Source organism: Anopheles maculipalpis, chromosome 2RL (genome assembly GCF_943734695.1).
Source record: "Anopheles maculipalpis chromosome 2RL, idAnoMacuDA_375_x, whole genome shotgun sequence".
NCBI lineage: Eukaryota > Metazoa > Arthropoda > Insecta > Diptera > Culicidae > Anopheles > Anopheles maculipalpis.
Window position 1 is genome coordinate 93,829,324 of NC_064871.1, and position 23,525 is coordinate 93,852,848.

At 44.7% G+C, this 23,525-nt stretch overlaps 3 protein-coding genes and 1 long non-coding RNA gene across 5 annotated transcripts in view; 2 read left to right on the forward strand and 2 right to left on the reverse strand.

Annotated features, from left to right (window-relative positions):
• The window catches only part of LOC126568196 (eukaryotic translation initiation factor 5), a 313,066-nt gene that overhangs the window by 258,404 nt on the left and 31,137 nt on the right, over positions 1–23,525 (reverse strand). Inside the window, exon 1 of one of the 2 annotated variants that reach the window (XM_050224638.1) lies at positions 8,303–8,309. The exons of the other annotated variant lie outside the window; for it this stretch is intronic. The gene's annotated coding sequence lies outside the window, so the exon portion shown is untranslated. Of the gene's footprint in view, positions 1–8,302; positions 8,310–23,525 lie in introns of those variants that run through there. 2 annotated transcript variants of the gene reach the window in all.
• Positions 1–23,525, reverse strand: part of LOC126567793 (histone acetyltransferase KAT6A-like) — a 504,467-nt gene that overhangs the window by 21,013 nt on the left and 459,929 nt on the right. The window lies entirely within an intron of this gene.
• LOC126568733 (uncharacterized) lies at positions 4,765–5,259 on the forward strand. The gene is made up of 2 exons (XR_007607765.1): positions 4,765–4,891; positions 4,953–5,259. It is a non-coding gene; the product is annotated as an uncharacterized LOC126568733 (long non-coding RNA).
• On the forward strand, positions 5,848–6,833 carry LOC126568617 (uncharacterized). The gene is made up of 2 exons (XM_050225125.1): positions 5,848–6,019; positions 6,090–6,833. Exons 1-2 carry the CDS (start codon positions 5,977–5,979, stop codon positions 6,374–6,376), a joined length of 330 nt encoding a protein of 109 aa, XP_050081082.1. The 5' UTR covers positions 5,848–5,976; the 3' UTR covers positions 6,377–6,833.

A 23,525-nucleotide genomic window follows, 5' to 3' on the forward strand; every position in this document is an offset into this window, starting at 1 on the left:
TGCTCACTCCAAACGGACGTGACCCTGGGTAAAACTAATCTACAAGCTTCCAAAATCTTTTAACAAGAACGTACGGCACATATAAACACGCTACATTCTTCACCATCAAGAACAAACGGTTTTAGACGACTTTTCTTTGCTACTGTGTCCAATTGGATAAAAAAAAACCCGATCACCCTCAAACAGAAATCCATAGAGCGACCAACAGCAATATCGGGCACGTCATAACACAGGACGACGGCTGAAGGTCAGACCAGCTTGGCTGGATCTGCACCTTCCGCATGCCATTTGCACGCTAGAGAGGTGTGTAGATCGAATGTGGCAAAAAGTGCGCCGATTCGGGGTGCGACCTGATAATCGCGTGCTCGCGCTGGCTGGCACTTTAACGCGATGTGGATGTGTGCTTTTTGTTTTCTGTCACCGACAATAACAGGTGCCAACCAGCTAATCGTAACCAGCCGGAACAAACTACATTTCGGGGTGTGTGCGTCGCGCGGTGCATTGTGCGGCCCTTTGTTGTGTGTGTTTTTTCCCTCTCGCGACGAGCGCCGGCCGGAGTTTACCTTGAAAGTTAACAGCAAGGTGTTAAGTTGTGTCTATGGCGCAGCATACCGTGAAAAAGATGAGCCATTATTATGAGCCAACAGAAAGCCAACACAAGCACCACAAACTCAGACACCTGATGGGGGGGGGGGGGGGACACTTTCGCTCAATCGAAGGTGAGCACGCCTCGAAGAACTTTGCGATCGACCCGAAGATCGGGATTTCTCGTATCGGCCAAATGCACCCAACAGCACAACAACATGATCATCGTGATCGATGAGACCACCGCGCTGGCTGGTTGTTTACGGGTGGACACAAAAATTAATCGAAAACGGAATCGCACGATTAATGGAGAAATTAACGAACACATCCCCTTTTAGTGAGCTGTCCTTGTGTAGGTAGCAGCAAGAGGTCCGAGCCCGGGCTAAAGGATTAAACGATTAATTTCACGAATCGTTTTACGATCAGCGATCTGCATCTGCTTTTTTTTGCAGCAAGAGGCAGCAGACACTAAAACAAAAAAAAAAATGCACTACAAAACGAGTTTCGGTTTCAATGCATTTTTTGTGCATTCGCGATGGTTTCCTGTATGTCTGAGTTTAAGTTATGTGGCCGCCAGTAAACGCATTCCTTTTCCATTCGGGCAGCAGTTCGCCCGTTTTGCCTACCACATTGAACATGAGCTTAATACATGTTAAATACCACTTAATGGTAACTCCTTCGGGAAGCGGAAATAAATCATGCCAGTCCCTCTCCTGCAACCGTTTGGCTTGCATTCAGCCTTCTCCCGTGTGTAGAGCACTTTGTCAACATATACTGCCGAAGCGTGGAGGAGCTTATGGATTTCATTGGCAGAGGAACATCTTTTACAGGTCGTTTATTATTAGCTTGTGTCTTTCGAATCTGGTGTTTTAGTTGCTTGCTTTCAATCGGTAGGATGCTAATACTGGACTGTTGATGCTGTGCTGGGGGAAATCGATTGTTACACGTCATGTTAAACATGAACGGTAACAATCGATTTCCTTAGGCGTTATCTTTTCTGGCTGCGTTTCTGTCAAGATTAATGGGGAACTTATCAGATGCACAAGAACCATTTAAAGGTTATGTTTTGTTTTGGAAGTTCTCAATTTTACTCAATCAGTCATTTATTACGTATTTTAAGTTTTCCATCCATCCTTTGCCCATACAGATAACCTAGAAAAACTCAATGAGATAGGTTACACGGTGTGATTCTTGATGGCTTATAACGACTTTTGAAGTTTGGAACGGAGCTATCTTTTCTCCATCCATATCTTGTCGCTCGTGGAAGAAATTTGTCTTGAAGAAACTTAAATATCTCACAGGCTTACCCGAAATACTGTCGAATTAGTATCGGTAAAAGGAAAGGTCAAGATAAAGCCTCTTCAGGCAACCCATTGGATTGGTTTTCCCAGAAGTAATCAAGAACTTACCTCCCAAATTGAACTACAAGACAATCCTGAAATCTATTACCACCTTCCCCAACAAACGCGGATGTCCGGTACATCTTTTCTCCACGACAAAAAAACCCTCAATTCACGGTCACTGCACACATGAGTTCAGCATGCAAATGGTGTGTGGCCCATCATCCCGCCACACGTTTGGCACAGATTTCGCCAAATGCTCACCTCTCTCAACAGACTGCTTTCGTATGCAATTCAGACAGCGTGCGGGGCCGCTTCCCGTGTGCATCGAAATGCAGAGGAGACAAGCGTAGCAATAGCACCTTCAAACACCAACACGGCGGCGAGAACTTGTAACATCCTGATTTCCAATATTTGGGATGCTTTGCTGCGTCTTTCGCGTCTCCGCGTGTGGCTGGATGGCGTGGACCGGTTTGTTTTGCGCGCTGGCCAAGGGTAGCCAGGCTCGCCACGGGTGATCGATGTTAAATTTCTCCCATTTCAAACGTTACGGGGGTTGCACAGTGTGGTATAAAGGAGGACAACGCACAACACACCAGCGACAAAAGAAGCTTAGCTATGCAAAAAGAGAAACCACCAAGTGACACGCACACACATCGTTGGGTGGAGATTTGGTCAAATCTGACGTTCCAGCACACTGCTGGTGGACGCAATAATGTGTTTGGCCGGTCGAGTGATATGATAATTGAGGGGGGGAGAGAGAGAGAGGGGAAGCAGAAACGACGGCAAAACTCTTCCGAAATGCGCGGCTTTAGATGACATCATCACACTTGATTACCTCGCGCGAGTGTGTGTGTGTGTGTTCCGGATATCTGGTAGGCCTCAAACTCCTCCCGAGCGAAAACCATCCCGAAAGCCGATCAAGTGGCCTGAACCGAACGAACGAATGGAAGAAAACGCTGATTAAATGCTATTTGTTGGACAACGAACAGCAGTGAAATTTACCACTTGACCACGCTGGTGGCGTTGTCACATCTTAAGTGTGTTTATCCCTCGGGGGATTTACCGTTCAATAGCAAATAGCCTCTCCCCGGGGTTAAGTTTTTGGGGAAGATTTTGGGAAGAATTGAAAGTGACACCACCGTCTGTCACACACCGGTACCAATATTACCATCTATTAATCCGATCGCTCCGACCTCGACAGGGAGATCGCGTGGTGTCATCTTCCGTGGGAGTGTTGGGAGCCTTCTCCCATCCTCAACGTCTGACAGCTAATGATTGTTGTATATGCGATCGATTAAAAGAAACGAGCACGCCCCAAGCGACGATCTGAAGCGGCCACAAACTTTTCCCGTGGATAGATGAAAAACCGGTCGCTTGTGTATCGATCGATGCGGTGCTGTGGTTGATTAATGACGAAATAAACTTTGTGTTTTGGGAGGGGTTCGATTGTACAGTGGAACAGCAGCGGAAGGCATTGGAACAGTTTTTGTTTGTTTGGCTATCGAGCGAAACGATGTTATTTTAGTGTAAAATGATTTTTTTTTTTATCTTTAAAAATATTAATATTGCATAAATAAGGTTAATTTTTGAATAAAATTCAAGAAGAAGTTCATCGCTTGATGCCGTTCCAAGTCTTTCTTTAAAAAGTGAGCTATTTCGCTGGTTTTTTAAATATCTTCCTTCCTGAAAATTATATTTCAATAAATCTTTACCCATCACACTAAAAATTCTTTCTATTCTGCTCTCTGCTAGGTGCGGGCCACTTCCTATCGCACATAATTTTCCGCCTAACCGCTTTTCAAGCTTAAGAAAACAAATTCTTCCCGCCACACGGAACCTGCTGACCGCACACAAACGGTTCTGGTTTCATTTTGTCAATCATCTAATCTTGTGGCCAACGGGGGTTTTCGTTTCTTGGTTGTGAGAACTGCACCTCTCTTCCCCTCCCCCCATTCTTCCCTCTCCCATTAACGTAACTGTGAAATATATTCACGAAAAGGGGCTGGCTGTGATATGTGGAGGAAATTTGAATAGGAAAGTGTACACCTTTATCGCTGGTCGGTTTGCAACTGTATATTCGTTTGTCCTTTTTTGTATATAATATTTCATGCAGTTCATAATTCGTGTAGATCGAGCAGTTTCTAACGTCGAGTAGTTTATAACCTAATCTTAGTTTCCTAACGCTTTGTTTTATGCAATTCAAATTTATGTTCGAAAATAATTATTCTAATTCCAACATTCCCGGCCACCAAAGAAGAACTTCTTTAAATTTCATGCAAAATATAAATCCAAAAATGAGTTCAAAAAAGAATTCAAAAACAGTTCGACTCTGGAACCTGACGCTTATCTCCTATCATACTGCTCGTGTGTGTAGGTGTGTGAATGTGTGTTGCGTGTATCTTGTTCTGCCATGAGTGCGAAATGTAAACAATGTCGCGTGGCTTGCAGCTGCGCGTTACTCAGTGCCAGTGGTTTCCTTCTGTTCTAAGTTGCCAATTACGTCCGGATTAGGCAAAACTGCCAGACGATTAGCTGCGCGGACGATTTGCTTCCCTGAAGCAGTGCGCAGTGTAACGACGCGAACAACATCGTCCTTTCCAGGGTGTACTGCAACGATGCGCCCCATCGGCCACGAGGTAGGATGTACATTGTCTTCCTTAATAATCACCAGTGTATTTTCTTTCAGAACCGCTGATTTCCCGTTGCAATATTTGGCTCGAGCTTGTAACTGCTGCAGGTACTCCGGATACCATCGAGCCCAAATGGTTTGCAGATGTTTTTGTACCAACTGGTATTCCCTCAAATAGTTGCTCGGTGTCTCGGTGTAATTGATGATTGGTACCGCTTGCAGATTGCCACCGACGAGGAAGTGTCCCGGTGTCAATGGTTCCAAGTCCGACGGCTCATCGGATAGAGGTGTAATTGGTCGCGAATTCAAACATTGCTCTACCTGGGCAAGTAGGGTAAGCATGCTCTCCTGTGTGATGCTTGTTGTTCCTATTGTTCTGACTATATGCCTTTTAGCTGCCTTCACCGCCGCCTCCCATAAACCTCCAAAATGTGGTGCTCTTGGTGGGATAAACTTCCACTTCATATGATTCATCGCGCACCAATCAAATATAGCAGCTCGATCGTGTTCGTCGCTCTTTAGCATCTTGTAGACGCGATTCAGCTCATGTGCCGCTCCCTTAAAGGTGGTTGCATTGTCGGAATGCAGTTCACTGATTTGACCACGACGTGCAATCAAACGACGAAGTGCATTGATAAATGCTGTTGATGTTAAATCGCCAACCAGTTCGATATGTACCGCTCTTGTTGAAAAACATACAAATATAGCGATGTATGCTTTAATCGGACTTCTGTTGCGTATGGTTTGTTTTATATAGATTGGTCCGCAATAGTCTACTCCGCATACTGAGAATGGTCTTGTTGGTGTGACTCGTGATGTTGGCAAATCGGCGATACTTTGCTTAATAAGTGTGGGTTTGGCCTTAAAACATGCGTGGCAACTGTGGTACACAGACTTGCATAAATTGCGACCGCCAATTATCCAAAAGCTTTGGCGTAGTGTTGTTAAAAGCAGTTGTGGTGCAGCATGCAGCTTACTCAAGTGTATCGAAACAGCTAGTAGTGCGGACAGTGGATGTTTCGATGATAATATTACCGGGTGTTTTTCTGATTCCGACAGATGTGCGTTACTGAGCCGGCCACCAATGCGCAGAATACCTTGCGTATCTATGAAAGGGGAAATCCATTTCAGTTTGGAGTTCTTCGGAATCTCTTTGCCCTTCTGCAGGTGTTGTATCTCCTCGGAAAAGGTGTCTTGTTGCGAAAGATAACACAACTTGAGTTCTGCCGCCTTGAGTTCGTCTACAGTGAGCGCAATGGCACGAGAACGAAACCGAAGGATAAGCGATAAAAGATCTTCTTGAACGACTGGTCCCACTAAGAGTTTATCGTTCAATGAGTAACCACTCGAAGTCTTACAGGATGCATCGAACACGACACGCACCTTCGTGGTTGTGCTTGACTCTTTAACGACAGCGTGATGTGGGAGGTAGTAATGCTCTACCGAATCGTTTGCAGGACTGGTAAGCCGCTTCATATGTCCCAAATGCTCATATTCTTTCATAAATTTCACATACTCTTCTTTCATTTTAGCATTGGTGTTCAACCGCCGTTCGATAGAACGCAGTCTGCGATCGGCTATTTCCTTCGACTCTCCTAAAACGATATTAGGGTTGGAGTTAAATGGCAAACTAACGACATACCTTCCACTTGAGTTGCGAACAGTTGTTGCTGCGAAATGCTTCTTGCAAGCATTCTCCTCAACCGATAGCACAGGATCCTCGGCTATGGTTTCACTCTCCCAGAACCGCTGCATGGTCTCCTCCAGTGGGGTGTCGTATGCAGATAGATGGCACAGCCGCGGACCGACTGACGAATGATGAGTGTTGCCGGTGACAACCCAACCAAAGTGGGTTTCGACCAGCCACGGTTTGCCTCTACCGATAGAGCACTTGCGACCGGTGTGGAGCTCCCAGAACGTATCGCCTCCGATGACGATGTCGATTTGCCCCGGACTGTTAAAGGTGCTGTCCGCCAATGCCACGTCCGGCATTTTCCATGAAGAGACGTCCGTTGGTGATGTAGGGATGTTTGCGGATGGCGTGTCCAGAACCAAGAAAGTCATCTCCGTTGCGAAGGGTTGTGTCTTGGACTGAACGGTAGCGACGATGGAACCCTTGATCTGCTGTACTGCATTGCCGATGCCCGATACAGCGACGTTGACCCTTTTGCGACTCGTCAGCAGTTTCCGTGCGAACTCCTCAGCGATGAAATTCGACATGGATCCCGAATCCAACAACGCCCTTGCTTCATGGGTGTTCCCGTAGTCATCCTTGATCTGGATGTTTGCCGTCGCCAGAAACACATTGTCTTCATTCGACTGAGCTGACAATGTTACCGTTGCGGGTGGAGCATAGGGTGGTGAATGATGTAGAAGTGTGTGATGACGCTCACGACACGTGCGACACGAATAATCCGACTTGCACGCTCTAACCTGATGATTGCTGCTCAAACAGTTCCAGCACAGCCGCTTCGATGCGACGACGTCCCGTCGCTGTTGGACCTCCTTGGCGATGAACACTGGACAGTTGCGCAGTGTGTGGTCTTCGGAACACTCCAATGGACACTTTGGCTGTTGGGTGTGCGCAGTCGATGCAGCAGGAGCCGAGCGAGATGTAGCTGCATTCGCGATGAATCTCCGTTGCCCTGGTTGACGAATGAGACCGGCCACCTTGATACCACTAGCTGCTTGATCCTTCACGAAGTTGTTGGTCGATTTCAAGATTTGGATACGATCTTGCACGAAGTCGATCACATCCTTATATTTGTCCGTCGTGAAGTGCACGGAATGTTTCTCCCAAGCCAACAATGTCTCTCGATCCAACTTCATCAGCAGCATGTTTGAGAGGGGTGTGTCCCACGAGTCAACCGGTTCGTTCAGCTTTTTCAACCCGTTGACGAAGCGGGTGAATTCATCCACCAGGTGCGTGAGCTTGTCAACGCACACCAATTGCACTCCCGGAAGGTAGTGCAATTTGCGATAGTATTCGCGAATCAAAAGACGAGAATTGTCGTACCGTTTAAGAAGCGCCGCCCAGGTAACCGAATAGTTGTCCGCCGTTAAAGGTGTATGCTCGAAGGGTACCGCCGCGTCCCCCTTCAACGATGACAGTAAGTATTGTAGCTTCGCGATAGATGGAAGCTCGGCTGAAGCGTCGATCATTGCGATGAAGCGATCTCGGAAAGAAAGCCATTTTGTGTGATCTCCGTCAAATGTTGGAAGTTCGATTTTGGGCAAACGTAAATTTGGCGCGTGGGGTCGACCGAATGCAAGCGTTGAGGAAGCCAAGCCCGTTGTATCGTTGAGCGAACCTTCTTCCTTTGGCTGTCTTTCCCGTAGAAATGATTTTAGCTTGCGACAGCGTTCTTCAATGTCGATCCGTTCCATTATGCTGGCTTCGACCGCTTCGTCTTTATCTTCAAGCTCTTCCAGTTTCGAAACTGCGGTGAAAAACTCTTCCTTATGTTTCGCCAGATCTTCTAACACCTCCGGAATCTGCTTGGCATCATCACTCGAATATTTCGCCTGGAACCGTTCCAGCGATTTTATGTTCTCCAGGGCGATCCTCTTTTTCAGTTGCACTGCTTTAATTTTCTTATCCATTGCACAAAGAAAATACTGCGATATCACACGAAATAACGAACAAAGCGATGGCGCGAAATTCAAAATGATGGCGTGTAACCGACCGTTGCCCTTGATGCGGGGCGATATGCGATGGCGGGAATTGTCACGGAATGACTTGCACACTTGACGACGAATACCGAATTCCACTCTTGATGCAGAATGAAACTTATTTCTTCTCCGTATATCACGATCCGGTTCGAAGGACCAAAATGTGAAATATATTCACGAAAAGGGGCTGGCTGTGATATGTGGAGGAAATTTGAATAGGAAAGTGTACACCTTTATCGCTGGTCGGTTTGCAACTGTATATTCGTTTGTCCTTTTTTGTATATAATATTTCATGCAGTTCATAATTCGTGTAGATCGAGCAGTTTCTAACGTCGAGTAGTTTATAACCTAATCTTAGTTTCCTAACGCTTTGTTTTATGCAATTCAAATTTATGTTCGAAAATAATTATTCTAATTCCAACAGTAACTGTACATATCCTTGCACTCGCACCCCGGTTTGATAGTGGCACCAGCACCAGTTACCTAACGGTGCCATCCACCATTGGCTTAGGCTTCATCCGCATCGTCCATATCAATGCTGACCGCGGTGCCACGCCGATTGAAGTGTCAGCCCCCGAAGAAAATCGTGCCGCCCAGGACAGGTAGGGGAAAAGATAGATAAGAGCGGCGCATAAAATCTAGCTAACCGTTAGCGGGTAGAGAGGTCTTCAAAAACAGGCTGCCAGCCAGGGGGGTGCGACAGGGTTCTTGCTGGCAGGTTTCGCACAAGGATGCAAACAAGCGGGCCGAAAGCCTGCAAACAAGCGGTAACGATAACAAGTTTTGTTGCAAGGTATATGCAAGTTTGCTTATAGAATTTAGCTCGCAAAAGTCGGACTTATGTTACAAGAAATTATTGCTTTCGTTATCGGTGTGTGCTAGTGTTTCCAGCTGCCCTAAAATTTATAGGTGTGTCGTTAGGTTTAATTTACTACATTTCATCGCATCCGCACTCAAACTATTTAACTGCAATTGAATTTGGTTCAGAAAGCTAGAAACAAGTAAACGGATTTTTATTTTTCCTTTCCATCACAGCGCAGTTTAATTGAGTTACAAAGAGTGGTATAAGCGCTTGGTGTGGCTTACGCGAGTAGAAAGGAAACCTAAAGCACCGATACTAATTGCTTAATGTGTATTTTCACTTTCGCTCCGGAGCTTAGCCACAACTACGCGAAGTAACCGTGTGGCGGTTATTCTTTGTGGCATCTGGTCACCCCGATCTAAGCACACGAATACAAATCCATGCCAGGAAAAAAAACTCCCACTGTACTGGCTGGCGGTTGCCTGAAAGATTTCTACCTGGAAATATTCCAACTCCACACAAGCACACACAGTGCACGTGTATGGTACCGTTTCGTTTTTCACCATGCAAAATGCATAAAATGTTAATCAACTGCTCCATCGGGGCGCACGGTTCGGACTCAGTAGGAGATACACCACCAACCGGCGACGAATATGCTCTGCTCTACAGTTGGAGAGGCTTGTGGCATTCTTTCGGAAGGTATGGCAGGCAGCACACGTTCGTCGTGCCCAGCATGCACCACTTTCCTGCAGCTCCAGTCATGGCACGGTCGGGTCAGGTGATCCCGCCACAACACACACACACCAGACCAGATCAAACGATCCCTCTCGCTCGATCCCTTGTGTAGGATCGTGAGGTGGGTGGTTGGTGGGTGGGTTAGGTGGTGCTGAAAATTGCGCACTTTTACCGGTTCGCACCGCCGGGCGGTTGGTCGAACTCTGGTGTGGCCGAGCCCCGCTCGCTCACCTTGAACGGTTTGTTGTGCTGCTGTCGCGCGCAAGAGCTAAACGGCATGTTTTGCATTCCTAAAGTGCAGTGGATTTCGTGATGTCGGTGGAAAGTTAAGCTACTGCTAGAATGCTCGATGCTCGACGGATACTCACACCACGTAAGAGAATGCTAAAGTTTCGAGGGAAATACAAATAAACTGACTCATGCGTATGGGAAGTGTTTGAAATCAAATGAAAACTTTTAATGCAGACACAAAAATGTTTTATGAAAAGGTACGTTCGTCGCTTCATTTCAGTTTAAGTCATTCGTTTATCAATTAATCGTTGGCTGTGCAAAAAAAATTTAAACGAGGTTCGTCGCTTAATGAAAATCTTTCGTTCAAACGCTGTTCAAAAGAATAACATCTGTCAGTCGCTTTTGTTTGTTTCTATTGAAATAATGAAACAAATTATTCTAAAGAAATTACGGTTCATTGTTTGATGAAAACAGAACAGTCTATCGTTGAAGAAAAAGCTATTTTTGTATTGAAACTTAATTTGTATTTAACTTAAAAATTTTTATTTTCATCACTAAAAAAAATATCTCCTTTGAGTTTCGTTAATCATGTTACAAAGGTTTTCCTCTTGCACGATATCAATGCACGATCTTAACGATCCATCACTTTGTTTGACATTCTTCTTCTTTGCCGGCCGGAAAAATGAAATCCGTTCACACAATTGTCCGTCGTTCACACTCCAAGCCAAGTATCAAATTAACGTGTAAGCAATTAGAAAACACTAGTTTGAGCTGATGGGAAACTCCGTAAACATAAAGCGAAAGAGAAAGAGATCCTAATAACCATCAATCGACCGATAGTCCGTGTAAGGGTGTTGTAAAACATCTTTGGTATTATTTCAGTGGCAAGGAAAATTATGATACATGTCGAATGAAGAAAAAAAAAACAAGAAAGAGATAACAATTAAACCACTAATTGAAGTGAACAACGGTGGTGATGAAATCATTTGATGCCGCAAATGCCTGCCTGCACAAACGATGCGAAAGGTTTTATGAATGAAGCTTTGATGAAATGATGGCACTGAAAATTGGTCTTACAAGTGAAGGTGATAACATAAGACGCACGGTGCTGATCTGGTAATTCGATCGCGTACGGGTTCGATTTTTTTTCTCTCTCACATGGTTACACGTTTTCAAATCAATAATTCCGTCCGATGGGAAGCCGTTTATTATGAAACCTGGTATCTTCCCCTTTCCCGACGAAAGGCGGCTTAAAGTGAAGTGAAATAGATGCGGGAAAAAAAGGGTTTGCGAATGCAGCTTAGGCTGGCCACTCGGTGCTGCTTCTGGTGTGATTTGTAGCACTTTCTGCTTAGAGAGCAAGAGAGAGCGAGAAGACCGGAAAGATGCATCTTCCCGTAACGTGATCAAACGATTGCGCACTGCTTGATCGAACCTCGCAATCCGGAGTCGACATCGGTCGTCATCAATTAGCTAATGTTTTAATTGCCTGCGCTCGGTTAAGCTTAGTATCGTTTCTTTTTTGTTTTAGTTCGCCGCTATCTTTTCCACTTCTTGACCGGAATGGTGTAAATTATTTTCCTTTTAAGCTGCGGCACTTGTCCGCGTATCGATTGCAATTTTTTTCTTCCCTCAGTTGCGGTCTTCACAGCTACACGGTTGATCGCGTTTTCCAATGCGTGCGTGCGTGTGTGTGTGTGTCTCCCTTCCGGGTGTCTCATTTCCGACGCGTGTCGCTGCATTCCGTGACGACACACTGGAAGGAACACTTCTGCTCCCAGATATTGCTTTCGGTTGGTTCACTTTAATACCGCGGTTGAAGGTTGCTATTTATGTCATTTGCACGGACTAATGTGGCGGACCTTCGCCATTTGCATCGTTGCCTGTCCACGCAAAGAATCTTCAGAAGCACAGTGTGGCAGAAAAAAAAAACAACCATTCTATGCCCATGGGAAGATCGTCGAGTGTCGGATCGTGATGGTGCAATTTTAACCAACCAAGCGGCTTTGGCTGAAGCGGCTGATGCAATAGAGGAAGCACACAAAAAAAAATCACAAACCACCGCTTAAGCATCATCAACCTCCACAATTTGCCTGTGCAAACCACCCGTAGGATGGCGGCTTACTTGTGTGTATGTGTCGATGCGTTGGGGAGTGTAGGACACGAAGTGACGAAAGCTGGTTTTTGCTTCCCAGCATCACGACACCAACGTAATATTGATCGATAGTTTATGGGCATCATCATTGCGGTTGGTGATGCCAATAGATGCATTCGATCCGCGGTTTAGTTGGGGTAGCAGGTACCAGAAAATTGAACATTTTGTCATTTGTTGATTGAGATAATAATTTAAATTTTGCTGCTCTCGTTGGAATTGGTTCGAAAGGATGATGCATCTGATGGACGAATTTATCGCACGATGTACGGTAAGGTTTGGAATTACACGGTTAATGCGATCTGCAAAATTGAAAGAGACCGAATTCTCATGCTTTTGTCGAGTTTAAGGATTGTCGCTTACGGAAGATTTTATTCCTTGGCATTAGATGCTGTGCAATGCTCACCTTTTAGAACCTCCTTAATGTTGTACTTTCATGTAGGGAAACTTGGCTTGCAGTCCAAGACGACATAACCACTGTTTTATGTTTTTCTATGGATGTTTTCTGTCGTCGACAAACAAAAAGCTTAGAAATTTTAATTCACTCCAATCAACAAATAATACTTCCCCAAAAAGTGGATTGTATTACAGCAAATCACACGACGATTGAAAGGAATCGACCGATGTAAACCAATGCCAATCATACGGTTCCAATTAATGTGCCATCGTTTTTTTTTTATTATTGCTTTCATCTTCCTCTCCAATCAATCCACCACGATCAGAAGTTATGATGGCTTTTGCCGATAGTACTGGAAGCACGTGAGAGCCATTCACATCGCACCATCCTGACGGATGACAAGCACCGTTTTACGTAACATGCTGCCGAAGAAAGGCTGATGATCGGTTTGGTTGAAGTGAAGTTGCGGGTTGTCCATCACCCGAATGCCCGTCCCGTCCCAAATGTCGACGAAATTATTCACGCCATTTTTCGGTACGCTACCGGGGGCTCTCGTAAAGGCTTTAATTTTCCTTCTTGGTGGACCGATGGTGTCCACCAGCTGGATCAATGATGACGATGTTGCTGATGATCCACCAGTGTATAGATTTCTTTGGTCGCCAGCGAACGATCGGCGGAGAGTTTGCGTCGTGATCGTCTAGCCACAATTAGAAGTTGGCGACGGCATGTTTTGCCCACAGGGAGCAGATAGAGATAGATGCACAGAATGCAGATTGCTAATCCGTCAGAGGATACGGGTCATTTTCGCAAGGTGTGTGTGTGGGTTGGTTACCTGTATAAAAATTTGCATTTAAAGAAAGGGAAAGCAATCCTGCTTTTGTTACCCATCATAATGGGTACACAACATTTCTACAAGTCCAGATCGTTTTCCTCCCGAATATCGAACACTGAGCGAGTTGTAAAACGATTTGCAGTCAGAAATTCCCACACTCCGGTATCGAAATAAGGGTACCTGTGTCGCTCGACGGCAAACAGCGTTGGCATGATCGGTTATTTTTTCGGGCCGTAATTCGGAATCGGAAAGTCCATTCGGTTCATGATAGTGTGCTGAGAGGCATGGGGAATACCAATGTGCCCTTTTTGTGGGTGAAAAAGAGGAACACAGTTTGGCAGCGCTGATCGAAACCCAGAGCTAGAGTGCCCTTTTGCTATGGCACTCACAAGTCTCGATAAATACCATAAATTACGGCACACCGGGTATGTCACGATGGTATGAGTATTTTTGTGTGTGTTTGTTCCGTCTCTCGTGGCGACATTCCCGTCAACGTTTGTGCGCTTATATAACAGGCCAGATCTTCTTTCACTTGTCCCGTGCGCAGGACTGAGCCACCCCTTAGAATCCGCTGCAAGTCGACTGTTCCGAGGATGGTGGAAGGAAAAGATCAAAATTAATAATATTCAAGACAGCAACAATGCTTGACAACAGCACCACCACCACCAGGCCCGGGTTTCCACCTAGCAATCATATTTTAAGGGAGAGTTTCTTTTCATTCTCTTCTCCAAAAGAACGCACTTCCAACTTCCAATGCCATAAAATATGTGTTTTGTTTTGGTTTGTTTTGAATAAAATATCAATAACCATTCTCAAACCCCCCCAAAACACGATCGTACATTGCCAGTGCGACGATGCGATGTGCGTGCTTGAAAGATATCAAGATTGAAGATCTGACAAAGCACGCTGTACTTGTGTAGCATCAAGTGCCAACACCAGCTATCGTCTGTCTCGCGGGACTTGAACTGTTGAAGATGAACCGTGTAAAAGTGCATTCGGTTTGATCACGTTTCCCGCGGGCCATATGCATTAGCGCGTTGCGTCACTACTAGCATTTAAAGAAAAATAACTCGTCCCCCTGTTTCGTGAGACTTCGTGGAAGCTTCTGTGTGAATCGGTGTATCTTCGAACACTGATACCGGGCGTGCAGAGTCGAGTGAAACGAAAACACTTTACACAGTCACTACTGCTGGCTGCTGCTGGAAGTTGAGTGAACGCACGTGTCATGTCAGTAGTGCATCATGTAATGTCCTTGCGCAGTAGACATTCTCGCTCTTACGGTGAGGTCAATTCTGCCTAGCGGGTATGCTAGCCATATGCATCGATCAATGTCCTCGAGAGAGCCGTCGACGTGTTTAACACTGTTTGACGGTTCGAAGGTTTTTCGAGACACATCGTTCGTATTTGTACGAGAAAAGTACAACGAGTGTTGTGAGAATTCCTTCCAAAGGGATACCAAACACGGATATCGTTCAGATGGCTAATATTTATTTGTTGTAAAAGCCAGATAAGCGAATATTTCATATTTGCGTTCGAGTTTTAAGAAGCTAAAAATTCTTTCAAAAATTTCAAGTAAATAAATTAACTCTTTACCAAATCTACAGCATCCATTTAGGTAAAATCTTTTGGTTATTACAGAGGAATTATTCCAACACGTGCAAATTGTTCGCAAAACTTCCTATAAGCTCATCTAAATCGGTCGGTTCAAAGTAAGAAAGACAGGCCAACACAAGCACCAATCTTGAACAGAAAAAAGGGTACAAATAGAGCCAATTGTTGTACGATGCTTAACATTGGATAGACAAATAGAAAGTGTTTATCATCTTCAGCTCCATGCTCCATCGCGCTGGAAACGGCCCCTCATCCGGGCCAATCCGTGTTCCACCGTCTGGACGTTGAGGGAGTGCCCCGAGTGGCTGTTTTCTTGTTGAACGAAAACAAAAGAGTTGAAGGAAAAGAGCTAAAGGTGGCTCTGAATGGGTTTTTGTGGGTGATGAGACGTGTGTGCATGCTTGTCTGCAGGGTGGCGGGAAAGAAAAAACGTTCATTCTTCTCACAAGTAATCAACATTACACTTAGGAACGTAAGCACCAGCCGTTCGGTGCGCTGGTGAATGCGTGTGTGCGATGGTGGTGACTGACAGATGACATGGCAGCTCCCTTTCTTACGCTCCATTCCAAGGATAAGATCAGATGGTGGTTCTCGGTTTTGTTCTACCGCACAGCAGTTCTTGAGAGTTCAGGTGTGACCTTTACCGAGGACCTACGCGATCGTGCTGTAGAATGTGGAAGTCTTGCTTCCTCCCAGAGAACAAGACCAGACGGTCATTGGGGAGCGATCAATCAAAATGTTGGATCTTCCAGCGAAAAAGCATCCGAACCCGGCGCGCGAGTGTAATGATCTTTCTGATGATTTCTTCTTGCCTAAAAGCTGACGACGAAAGCGTTTTTCTTCTCTTCTTTGGAGGGTGAGTTTCATACTGTCGTTTGTAAAATTGGGTTTGCCCCTTTCGTACCAGCAAACACCCCGTACAAGGTCATGGTATGTGCTAATGAAGAAATTATTCCCTTCGCTTCATTCTCGACCGTCAAATGTTTGCACGCACACAAACGTGTGCCGACGATAGGACGACACGGGACGACACTTAGTGCGCCCGCTGCACAAAGCTGCACGTTCTCAACGATGGGAGAGAATATTGACTTTTCAGAACGTGTATATTGACAAACGAAAAAAAAAATCCACCCTGGCCATCGCTTGCGCCACTGCGGCGCAAAGTATGGAAAGTCGATGGCCGACAGAGCGACGGATATTGATTAATCGATTGAAGGGTGGACTTGGAATGTGGGGTCGTGTGTGGGATGAGGCCACAAAGTTTTGTGTCATTTTTCATACTATTTACCTGATGTGTGTACACAACGATTGGCGTTAAACATGTTGCACATACTTTTATGCTCACCCGAACCGAGAGCACTGTGGCGTGGTACACATTCTTGAGAATTTTGTGCTATGATGCTTTTATGTTGCTTACCTGCAAGAGATAATAAGATGAAAAAGGGTTTATTTAATAAATTTCATGATTATGTTTTAGAATTTTTTATATCAAACAAATTTCGTATTTAGTTCATTTATCCGACTGACTGACAATAGTAGTTCATTGCAATGTCTTTATTATTTCTATAATTTATTGCAACATATACATACACCATTAGAACAAGTCATCAATTCGTCAAGGTGGGTTCGCCTTAATTAACACATTTTGCATGTATTTTTTTTCGAATTTCTTGTTTCCTTTTTTAAATCAAATTCATTACATTTCATCACCGTTTCCTATTCTCATCAAACTGCATTCGTCTCGATCACGATTTGTCATCGCCGGCAGCAAACACACCCTACGCCAGTGAAGCAAAACAAAAAGAAAATCAGGACAGAATAAGGTGTCGAGGTGGTTGAATGATGGATGCTGTGTGTACCACCTTCGCAACAGAATCCTACACAGGATACATCTAATGCTGACATTGGAAGTTAGAACCTTCAAACCCATTCAGCGTTCCTACACACAGACAGACATGTGAAACGCATGCACGCCCGCTCAAAGTTGATGAATTCTCGAGAGTAAGAACTCCGACCAGACACGCACATCCTTTGCCCAAATAATAGTTCTGTCACGACTAATCGCTCCTCCCAGTGCGCTCATCATCATCAGCACAGCCGCACAATCGCAGGGCCGAAGCGCACAAAATTGAAATCATTTACTTTGATTAGACACACCCGACGCTGCGGACGCTGCTGCTGCGTGGGTCAGGTGGAAACGAAGGAAATGACAGGGCCCGAAGAAACCCTTAATCGATTATTAACGAATCTATCTGTCCCCCGGTGCTGTGGTCGGGTGGATCACCGCCATAATGCAATACAACTAATTCGACGCCCTATCGGTGAGGCAACACATCCGACATGAACAGCAAACGGGGCTTGCACCACAAAGAAGCAAGTGTTTTGTGTGTTCTTACGCCCGGAAAGCCTACGATTCCTGTAGCCCGCACACCATTTACGGCCAATCGTAGGACTTAGTGGCTCACGACGACGACAACCTGCGCCGCTGGTTGATTCGCTTTCGGGGCCTGTGTGTGTGATTGAAAGGCAAATGAAATGCGCGCACGCACCCCACGATCTGGGTGAGCCACACGACGACTACACTCGAGCTCCATGCGGTGGGCTTTACAATTACTTAATCAACATACACGAGCGACGGCCATCCCTCGCGATTGCCCTGGCATACAATACGCGGATGGCGAAGATCGCGAGAATTGCAGGGGTTGATCCGATTTAGACGAGCGACAGGGGCTAGTCTACGCGCGAAAAATTATACCTCCCAAAATCGGAGCAAGCAACAGGCGGACGCACGTGGCATGATCGATCTGTGTCGCTTTTGTGTCATGATGGATTGGTACGCAAAGCGACAGAGAGAGAGAGAGAGAGATAAAGAGAAAAACACAGCGCACGGCGACTACGCGCCTTTTTTAGATTTCATGGAGGCTTGGAGCAACAGCGCCGCAGCGTTTCCACCAATAATTTGCCTATGACGAAAGGTGACCCCGATGATGACCGTTATGCAAAAGGTCCGATCCGAATCAAAACTTTGTCCCGCATTTGGCCGCCTTTGGGCGGTAGGTTAGTGAAAGGAAAAGTACTGCCCGAAGGGATTTATGCTTGCCACAAGTGAGAATTGAACTACCCGTCGGAACTGGTGCCTTTCGGTAGCAGTAAACACCTCACCGTTAAAGAGGAGCTAAAGGTAAACATTAAAATTCTCCTCCCTGGGAAGAAAAAGAAACAGAAAGTTTCTATTTGTTGGAAGACAATCCCTAGCCCATCCTTAACTCTTAAGGGCCCATCGTACATATGGCTCGTTACGCTTTTAAATCAACAAAATGCGTTGTTGTGCGAGTTGTTAAAAAAAAGAGAGGGAACAACATGAAAACGAAGTTGTTTACCACCATCTCCCCCAAGGGAAGATCGGGAATTGATGTGTTTGTGACAGTTGGCAAAGAAAAGCAAATCGTTTCACACTTTCTGGTTTGTAACAGACAACAAATGATAAAGAAAACTTTCGTTACGTGCAGTACGATCGAATCATCGCCACAGGACTTGGAAGAGATGTAAATTTTGAAAGCCACGCCACGTCCCTCATCGAGTCCATGTTTCCGGTTTAAGCTCTGATGGTTTTTATTGATCTAGCAGATATGGACGGGTAATGACCACCACCTAAAGGGTTGCGATGATGGTTTACGTTTGATAAATTCCTTCCCGCCTGTTGCTCATCCTAAAAACGCGTGCGGCTCACTGAGAAGCTCACCTTCATTCATAACATCGTTTGTAAATTCCCACGAGCGCAGCAGAACCACAGCTCGTTGGAAAAGGTTTCACTTTCGTTTCTTTTTGCTTCCTCGCCAAAGCTACAAGCACGAAGAGGCGTCGAAATTGTTTCCAATTGTTGATCAGCTTTTGTTGGCTGATTCAAGATGGGTCAAACGCCACATCGAAAAACCTGTCTGTCAGATAGGAATTCATATTTCAGGAATTTCAAAATTAATATCTTCGAAGCTCGCAAAACAAAAGCAGCATGGCCAGTCTACCCCACTCGCACAGTGGTAAATCAATTCCAAATTGGTTTTGCCGATGCTCTTCCCAATCTCCCGCGCACCTTCTGGGATCGGAACACCACAATATGCTAATCATGGCTATAAAATATATCACCAGACGCCAATCAGCTTTCTTTCGTCACATTAAGCAACGCTAGCGTTTCGGAGGGAGAGAAAGGCACAGCGAACGATCTTGCGTTTAGGCTGTGGAATGTGGAATTCATTGTGTGACCTGCTGTACACCCAAACTGGTCTGCGGGTGGTGTTGAAGCAGCAAGGTGGGATCGGTCGTAATGTGTGCGTTAATGATGCACTGCACTGCATCTACCAGTGGATGCGCTGAGATCATGTTTTTTTTTTCACCTCTCAGGCTTTCCCCGTCATATTGCAACTTTGTGCGAGACGAAGAAGATTCATACAATGTATGTTTACAACGCAACGGGCAAATACCTTTTAGGGTGGGTCGTGAAGTAATTTCTGGTACAGGTTCTGGCGGTGAACACAATCTTGCCAATTAAATAACGCTTACAGGGTAAGAGATATGATGAATAGATTGTTAGAAAAACATTCTTGTTTTGAAGAGGATGTGGAATAAAATTAACTGTTTTCGACAAATAATTGTAAACAGTTCTTAGCTATACGAGATGTTCGAGATGTACACTCTTTAATGGTAAGAAGCTCAGTTTGAAGTGAGCATTTATCTCATCTCGAGGAAAGAAGTATTTGCTTTGACCACTTGCTTGTCGTTATGAAATTTTTAACTCATAATTAGATAAGATAGACAGGCCACGGATTCGAAATTTTAGTCTCAAAGCAGATAAAGGAGAATTTTTCTAGCAATAATTTATATTTCCTGTAGATACAACAATTGGGCACTACATTCCCTTCTATAGAATGTTATACGTGTAATAAACTAGAACATGGAAATAAAAGAACACAGTCTCACTCGCGAAGTTGCGGTCAGTCCGACATATTTCTCGTATCCCTTTTTCCCAACTGTATGTAAGTATGTGATTCCATTCATTCCATTCAGCGACTGACTGACCGACCATTCCTGCCTATCCCGTTCGTGTGCTATTATTACAATTTTTATTATTTATTATTGGGGTTATGGTGGCGGTGGTGGTGATGTTAAGCAGTTACCGCAACCCCTGGGCACACGCAACCACTCGCTAAGTTAATGCACCTCTTACAACCAATCCCCCTCTTGGAGCAACAACATTCAGGTGAGGCCAATCCTTTTTTTTTCATCTCTTCCTTCTCTTGCGAGGTTTTTTGTATGGAATTTCAATATCACCGTAATTTATTGCGCTGCTCCAGATTCACTCGCTGTTGTGTACTCTTGATTTTTCTTGGTCAGCCGGTCGCCAGTACCAAGCCAAGGCAAGCGGGACTCTGGGTAGGCTGATTGGCTCGGGGAACGAGCGCTCTATTGTAGACTGCTTCCTGGTTCTCTAGACATATTCGCTTGATCGATGGTAGCTCGATCGTGGAGGAAAAGATACCGAGAACGAGTAATCCGAAACATGGATTTCGATTATGAATCGAATTTTCTTTTTAAAAAGGAGCCTGATAATAACTACTGATACTAGGTCGTAACGATTTTCTTGAAATATAATTATTTATTCTAAAAATCTGGCCCCAAAACGAGATATTATCAATTATTTCGTAATATTTCAAACGAATAACGTTGAAATCCTTCGTTTTGTCATAAGCGACGAACCCTGTTTTTTTCTTTTTTGTTGCACTTTAAAATAAATCTTTTTCGCGTTCAATCAATAATTGGACTAAATCGCACGAAATCGAACCCAGGGCTCGTAAAGATATTTGAGCTAACCTTCGAATACCATTAAAACACCTGTAGTTGTTCGCACGGTATATGAGTCCAGATGAAACCAAACCAAAAAAAAATGTTCCGTACCCTTTCATTTGTCCACCACGCTAGATCATGGCGCACGATCAGACGATCACTTGTCCTTTAGCTGACGAAGGTCAATCCGTTACCCCCAAAACGTGGATCTTCTGATCAGACTGGTGTTGCAGTCGTCAGATGTGAACCTTTTTTTTCTCGCAAAACAACCCAAAGGAAAAAAAGGCGATCCAAAATCCGATCACCGGATCGCTGTACTATTTTGATGAGCTGTTGTGTTGTCTCACAAGAGGGTTGTTATTTTTAGCAAACAGGTTTCAAACACTGGCTCGATGCTGTTTATACACTGTTGTTTGATTTTCTCACCGGATCACAGTTTTCACGGTGAAGAAGAGAGCTACAAACATTTGCATATTGAGAACGTTTTCGCCACCGGACCGGACACTGAGGTTCGAGTTCTGGATGGAATATGAATGACAGGTTGTTAGATTACAAAATAGCAAGTCAAACTCAGCTTTCTTTCACGTCCCGTCCGGCTATTTGTCATATTACTTTTTGGAAAAGTTATGAAGGCTTGCGCTCTCTTATGGAACATGGAATTCTACCAAAATGTTCATACCGTTACACAACCTTTGTACCCGTCTGTTTTGTTACTATCTGCTACAAACAAGGATGTAACCTAGCATACGTTTGTTACACGAAAGAATGTTATCCTCATTGTTTGGCTTCCGAATTCCAACATCCGCACGTCGCTTATAATGCGGATACGCAACCGACTCCATCGCACACCGAAAGTTTCTTCGCGCTGATTGTGTACAGCTAATCGAAATACTTCGCACTAGCGTCCCAAATATTCATCGCCATTTTTTTTTATTGTTTTTGTTTTGCCATGTTGGAATTTAAACAATGACATAAGACACCCTTTTTACTTGCGCAAGCTCACCTGCCTGGCCCGGTTGTGGTGCGTTATGAATGGTGCAAACAAACCTCGATTCAAGCGCACACATATCGGGTGGCGATGCAAACAGAGGAAAAAGAGAAACGTTTCAACGCACCACTCCACTGGCTAGTCATCCAAGCTGGAATCCCTCCAAAACCGGAGGGAAGCGCGTATAACAGTGCACAAGAGGCGCGATAGCTTCTTCCTAACCGGACGCGTACACACGCGCGAGTCAGGCAAGAACATTCAATTCGAAAGCAATTATTCAAGCCGATTTTCTTCACCCGGCATCGATTGGACCGATCGCTGACTGATTGGGCCGAACAGCGATGATGCGTTAAGTTTCGATAATTTCCGACACGTAAGCGGGACGCCTTACGTCTTTAGGCAGCCCTGTTTAAGCGTGCGAATGGTAATCGGAATTGTAGTTTTGGAACTGTTTACATTGCCACAGTAAAACCGGCGCATGGATTGCGCATCAAACATCCAAACTCCAAGCGTTAGAAGAGAGTGACGGAGAGCGGCATCGGGGGGCGGGTAGGCTGTCGGAAGTACGGTACAAACATAGAACCGGTACCGCTACGGTCAATTAAACCTAGACCCTAGATTCTCTACTTTTGGACAGCCGGAGAAAGCTAAGCCAATCTGTAAAGAAGGAGCACTTGGAAGTGAGGCCCGAGTACTTTCGAGGGCTTTTGAGGTTTTCGTAAATAAATAGGGATGTGTTGCTTTCTTGGGATCATTTTAGTTTGACCTAATTTACTGCTGGAAATGGAGGTGTCTATTATTTTAAATTGATAGAATACTTAATTGGAACGCATACCCCGTTTGAAGGACACTCCTTGTGGCTTAGTGCGGCTTACTGGGTGCTTATTATGTAGTCGTTTTTTTAATAAACAAAATTAATGCCTTTTATTTAAGAGTTCATTTCAGTAAAATGACTTCCATCTGCCTGTGTATTATTTGCTATAATTTTTTAGTATATTCTTAGTAGTTTGCTATAATTTACTAGATCCAATTTTATCAAAATCACACATTGTATCGATCGTTCAGACAACCTTCTTAAGCTACATCAAACTAGACATCGAAACGCTCCTTTATGGTGTAATAATATTCTCCAAACTGTTCGATACGTCGTTCTGAATGGTTTTGGAACGTACAAGAAAGGCAGGTACGCCAAATAGTTACCTTCTGCCCGACTAACCAGCGTCTATACTAAGGGGAGAAATCTAAGCACTTCGTTTCGGCTTGGTTCTCGAAATGGATCTGCCTTCCTTTTACGGCGAAAGTATCGCGTATCGGACGCGATTAAATTTAATGTATGGCTTCGATTATATCAGAGCCTAGACGCTTTTGGGAGAGAGGTATGTTGCAATGGAGCCCGTTGCTTTTTTTTTTTGTTCGATAACTTAAATCATTCCAAGCTTTCAACGCTGATCGATACTGTTATTTCTTCAAAATATATATATTTTTAGTTCAGTCACTACGCTTACGTTGCTAATGTTGCTGCTGGTGCTAGTGATTGGAAACAATTATACAAGCTGAACGTGGAATGCGTTCCCAGGAATGCACCGTTAGTGCATTGTTGGTAAGGTAAGGAACGTTTCTACTAAAGTTGTAGTAGTAAGAAAAGACTCTACAGTAGAACCACACCACACAACACGCACCACAACACCTTCACACATCGGTCAATTTCGA